The sequence below is a fragment of the Schistocerca serialis genome, chromosome 1 (genome assembly GCF_023864345.2).
Source record: "Schistocerca serialis cubense isolate TAMUIC-IGC-003099 chromosome 1, iqSchSeri2.2, whole genome shotgun sequence".
In the NCBI taxonomy this organism is placed as follows: domain Eukaryota; kingdom Metazoa; phylum Arthropoda; class Insecta; order Orthoptera; family Acrididae; genus Schistocerca; species Schistocerca serialis.
The window spans coordinates 868,162,567-868,168,566 of NC_064638.1; the positions used below are offsets into that span (position 1 = coordinate 868,162,567).

General features: G+C 34.8%; 1 protein-coding gene across 4 annotated transcripts in view; it reads left to right on the forward strand.

Moving 5' to 3' along the window:
- LOC126485858 (ubiquitin-conjugating enzyme E2-24 kDa) overlaps positions 1-5,786 on the forward strand; it is a 46,955-nt gene extending 41,169 nt beyond the window's left edge. For all 4 annotated transcript variants that reach the window (XM_050108905.1, XM_050108906.1, XM_050108908.1 and 1 more), the window contains exon 6: positions 3,951-5,786. In XM_050108905.1, the coding sequence (XP_049964862.1) occupies positions 3,951-4,048 (98 nt within the window). In that variant the 3' untranslated portion in view covers positions 4,049-5,786. The remainder of the gene's footprint in view (positions 1-3,950) is intronic.
- The last annotated feature ends 214 nt before the right edge of the window (positions 5,787-6,000 follow it).

Below are 6,000 nucleotides of genomic sequence, written 5' to 3' on the forward strand. Positions count from 1 at the left end.
TTTCTCTGCAGTGAGAAATTGTGGCTACATTGCTTGTAACATATACCACCTACAGTCACCGTTCTGACACTGTCCTGCAGGGACGCTATCTGTCAGAAGTGACAGAAAATTGGCGTGCTCACTGTGGAGACTTCATATAATACATATGTAATGTTTCACATTCGTAGAATTATTTTTGGCTGAGAAAAATAATGCAGTGCATTACTTTCTGGGCAATCCTCATATATCTTCTTTCCATCTTAACTGATATTGTATCAATTGTATTTTGCATATTCAGTTCTGCTCAGGTGTCATCATATCTCTTTTTGTTCATCAAAGTATATCCAGCCAAGTACCTGAAGAAATTCATTTCATATGCTTCTATTCTCTTTTCATCTCCCTTGTTAAGAGTCCAGTTTTCGCATCCATAGAGCAGTGCTGGTGTAGCCACAACCTTACTGAACTTCAGTAGTGTATCGCTGTTGGCTTTCCTTCCCAGTTAAATTGGTCTAACTTATTTTGTATTCCATTGTTCACCCTGTGTGTAATAGGCATCCTAAATATTATCTTGCTCTATGATACGCCTGTCAATTTCAATCTTAATTCGCATTGGCGGGTGTCCTAAAAAAGCTATTGCTTTTGTCTTTGCAATGGAGACATTCAGATTGTATTGCCTGACTATTTTACTTAAATTAAAGACAGCTTCTTGTAAGAAGACTTGGTCATCAGGGAAAAGTACACTAACATCCCTATCATTTATTTTAAAATGTTTCATTGTCTGTACCCAAATTTTTGTTACCTCGCCAATATACATATTAAAAAAAGTGAGTGATAGGGGGCACCCTTGTCAACCCCATTGTTTATTTCAGCCATAACATGTCTGTTACCTGCTACCTTTATTTGTGTTTTGTTTTTCATAAATAAACCCTGTACAGCTCTATAAATCCTGTACAGCTCTTATGAGATGAAATCCCTCTGTTTCTTAAAATTTCCCATGATTTGTTTTGAGATACTTTATCAGATGCCATTTGTAGTCAACGAAGGCAAGAAAAAGTGGAAAATGGAATTTTTCTATTAGTTACATCATGGTGAAAATACAGTCCCAGCATGATTTGCCTGTTTGAAAACCGTGTTGGGCATCAGATAATACAGTTTCAGTTATTGGATAGTAGTTTTTTTTTTTTTTCAATTGTAACATACAGTTTATAACATGATTTCAGAAGGCTAATACCTCTGTAGTTCTGACATTCATATCTGTTACCTTTCTTATGAATTGGGCATATATGGGCTATATTCCATTCTTCAGGTATACAACCACTTTGCCAGCACATATTAATGAAATCAAATATTCTTTATTTTTGCCATATTTGTTTCATATTTGATGAGCCCTGTATTGATTTTGTCACACCCTGAAGTCTTCCTCTTCATGCTAGGTGTTAATGCACCCTGTATTTCCTCCAACATTATTAGGTCTATGTTCCTGTCTGGTTCCGACAGAACTAAGTGTTTATCGTGCACATCTGTCCAGTGTGTTTTGTAGTGTTGCAACCAATTAGTTCCAGATATTGTGTTTATTTGCAGATTGTCTTTATCTTCTTTGTTTAAATGTTGAATTATTTTCTGTGCTTTGTGTTGTCTTCCTCTTACATTATGTTCAGTATGTGTTATATTTTCCCAATTAAGGATTTCAATTTTCCTGACTTTCCTTTTGACTAGAGCTGATTTACTTTTATAATCTAGTCTCAGGTCATGATTGTCTTGGGAATTAAACATTTTTAAGTAGGCGTGTTTTGTACCTTCCATTACATTAGGTATTCCATCATCCCAGTATTATGGACCCCTTTTGAAAAAAAACTTTTCTTTCTTCTACCAGGTGCTTCTTTTATGTTATTACATTCCTGGTTGATGTTATCTGCTTTTATAATTAAACTTGTGTATTCTTCAATCCTTCTCTGATTTAGTAACCAGATACTCTCTTCTTGAAGTAAATATATCCTAAATGCTGTATTGGCATTATTTTGTTTCTGTTTGGAAGATATCTTCTAAGTAGTTTTATTTTTGAGACTGGCAAGAAATGATCTGAAGAGACATCTGGCTCTCTGAAGACCCTTGTGCCTTGCACTAGAGACCAAGCCTCCTTATTTGCAATTATGTAGTCTGTAATTGTGGCAGAATTTCTAGCTAACAGTTACATTTGTTGATCACTTCATGCCTGAAGAATATGTTTGTTATGCTTAGCTCATTATTTAATGAGAACGCCTTCAGTCTGTATCCATTATTATTTGTTTTGTTTTTTCTTCACAATCAGTAACATTTGCCATGGGGGTTTTACCTACCGTTGCATTTAAATCTCCCACTATTATCAGACAATGATCTTTGTTTGTACAGAGGGTTCTTTGCAGGATGTAGTAGAAGTTTCCAGAGTCAGCATCCCATCCCTCTTCCAGGCATATACTCCAGTTACTGACAGACAACCTCTTGATATCTTTATTCTGACTGCAATTATCATTTCATTAATGTCAGTGTAACAGGGTTTGCTCATCCTATTTATTTGTGCAGTTACTTGCTCTATGTGATGTTTTGCCGTGTGGTATCACAGGCTGTAACTGTCTGCCCTTACCTTTACTGGTGAGCATTTCCCTACAATCAGGAGATGATAGTACTCTAATGCCATTCAAAAGTTTTTGGGTATGCATCATATTAAAATAATCTTTTTGTAAGCTTTTCTACCATTATAAGGGTAGTAGATTTTCTCAGGGGAAACTATTTTGAAGACAGTTCAAGTGCGGCCAGTATATGCTTTCTTCTGCCAGTTTACTTCTGCAGTGGGGCTGAAAATCCATAGTGACCACTGAGCAAAGTAGCACATTGGTAAGACACTGGACTCTCATTTCAGACCGTGGCAGTTAAAATCCCTGTTCGGCCATTCAGATTCAGGTTTTCTGTGATTTGCTTAATGCAGGTGTTCGGATGATTTCCATGAAAAGCACACAATTAATTTCCTTCATAGTCTGAGCTTGTGCTCCATCTCTCTAGTGACCTTTTCATTAGCAGGATGTTAAACCATCATTACTTTTCATTTGATGAAGTCGTGGGATGCACTATGTATTCAGCACAGTTGAAGGTATTTTAACATTAATTCATGGATGTAGCTTATGTGACCTACTTCTCTTATGCAATTGTAAATGTTGTACCATCTGATCCTTTCAAGTTGTTCTTGCAAACTTGTTACTATCTGAGCTTTGCAAGTTGTTGCTGTACACTCCATCAGGCATAAGAAAGAATGAATCTGGGATTATGTTCAGTTTTCTATGAATGCATGCAGTTTTAAAGATCCTTAGAAAGTTAGCAGAACCATTAACTACTGTGTGTCAACTCTGTATCAGAAATGATAGTGGTCCATTATAATGTGCATCATTCTTTCTGCTAAATAACATTTTAATTTTGTAAAACTGGGTAGCACTAGTATTCCCTCCTTTCCTATGATGACTTAACATTCTTCCCATTGGACCAAGCACCTACTAAGAAATGTTGTTTCAACGTACTACTTCATTTCAGTTTTAATCTACTTGATGCAATTGGGCCAGTCGATTCATGTCTGTACTGTCACATCTTTTGCTAGGTATGCGTGTGCTAACATGTTTGTTTTAATTACAAGGACTTTCTTTGATTCTTTTGAGTCATTTGACATTCCACTGTTTACTGATGTATAACTTTTCTTTAGCAATGAATGTAGCATGCAGTTATTCAGTACTTGTTCCTCCGTGAGCTAAAACACTTTATTTGTGCCACTTTTTGCTGAAAAAATTTAAATGCCAAAATTTTCATTTTTGTCAGAATAATTTGATACTTCAATGAATTTTTAGTTAATTGTATGCTTTTCTTGTAATTCTGCTGCTCACCGTTTGCACTTAATTTCATCCCTAATATTAAACATTTTTAAAATGTAATTTGGTTATCTTTTTTTCCAGCTGACCCTCTTGTTGGCAGCATAGCAACACAGTATTTGCAGAACAGAGAAGAACATGATCGTATTGCAAGGCTTTGGACCAAACGTTATGCAACGTGATGTGTCAAAAAAAATAAAATATTGCTCTTCCAATGACTTTTTGTAAAGACATAGTGATAAATGACAAACAGCCCTTATTCAGTGCAGCATTTGTTTCATTGGCAAAAATATAATTGTGTGTATGCCACAGTGTATGGGTGTTTTTCTCACTGTTTGGAACTCCTGTGAAAATGAGATGTTTTGAACGTAGATAATCATTTATTCATAATGTAGTATCAAAACAAAGATAGGGAAAAGGATATTAAATGTAATGTGCGGCTTCAGAATAGATAGCTTTCTGTGGATTGTTTCCTGTTAAATGTGTTGTGGAAGTAATATTCAGATGGGTAACCTGGTGAAATTTCAAACCTGTACCTCATTACAGTAATTTACTTTATGTGGTTAGCTCCCATCTGAGATAATTCAGTATGGAACATTGAGTGCAACTCTTTCTGTGCAGATCTGGCTGTTATTGTTGACTTTTCTATTGGGAGTGTCTGTTGTGCTCACTTGGAGGACAGCAGTTAATATTAAAAACAAATAACAAAGGTGTAAACTTGCCTGTGCATACAGCTGGTGTGCGTGTTGAAGTCAACAATGAAATAAATTTTGTTTGTAATCTTCATTACTTTCTTTGTTGGTAATTGAATTACTACATATTATGGTACTGATTCTGAAATCAGATGGTTTGTTATAATTTGAAAAATGTGTATTTGTAAATTCAGTTTTTCAAGTGTAAGTGGGTTGGTTTTGTCATATTTCCTTTTTTTTAAAAAATCTGACAAGAGTATGGAAACATTCTCACATTTTCTATTTAGTGTTGTGTGATTAATCTGTGAAAATCTCCCAACTTAGAACAATGCTGGTGGTGGCAACCACTCGTCAGTGTAAATTAAAGTCCACTGCACCTAATGTATTACTGAAGAGCAAATGATGTCACAGTTCCACATGTAAAGAGCATTTCAAATGAATGGATTTTTTTATCCTGTTCACTGTCAACAGTTAATTATAATTTTGTATACCAGGGTTTTGTTGTGTTCATTGTTCAGTAAACAGCTTAAATGTGTTAGTATTTGTATTAAAATCGTGTACTTCATAAGAAAAATTGGTCATAGTGTGTGTGAATCTCATATTCAGGAACTTACTGTACAGTATATCTCTGACAGGCAGTGAATTGTAATGCCATGGCATGAGTGAGGCAAATCACTTATTTTTGGTTTAATGGAAGTGAGTGGTGTAATGATTTTTAAGAAACACTGCACTATGAATAGTTCCTAATCTCTTGAATGATATATTCTTGACAGCACCATAAATGAGCTGGTTCAGTAGTGCACCTGCAATATAAACAAGAAATAATTTGCTCAGACTTATTTTAATATTTTTTATCAGTGAAGTGCTTGAACAATAATAAGATATACCATACAATTTCTTCTTTTAGCATACTTTTCTCAAACTGTTTCTGGTAATTCTCATCTCTGGTGCTAAACAAAATTTTTTTGACTGCTGATATATTGTTTCAATAAGCGTTCCATGGAAAAAAACTGCTGTGTGAAAGGACACTACACTGCATGAAATGTTTTCTACATTATTATATGTTCAGAATTTTTGTACAACACACATACCTGTCAGTGTGCATGATTGCAACCAGATATTGAAAATGTTTTTGGTGTGTACAGTAAACTTGAAAACAAAGTAAGGTAGTTGAAATTTGTGTACAATAATTTAAATTGATAATAAAGTGGTATTCTTATGTCAGTTATGTGGTTGGCAGTATGTTCATGAATTTTGTTATTGGTTTTGGATTCTGTAATAATTCAGAATTGTTGTTACCTGTTGGGACCACCTAACATCTTTAGTCTGCTTTGCAAACCCTTCAAAAATGCATAAAAGTAGTGTTTCATATCTTTTTTTAAATGTATCGTCTTACCTTAATGTAAGGATCTGATTCATTTTCCCTACACAGCCAGCTAATG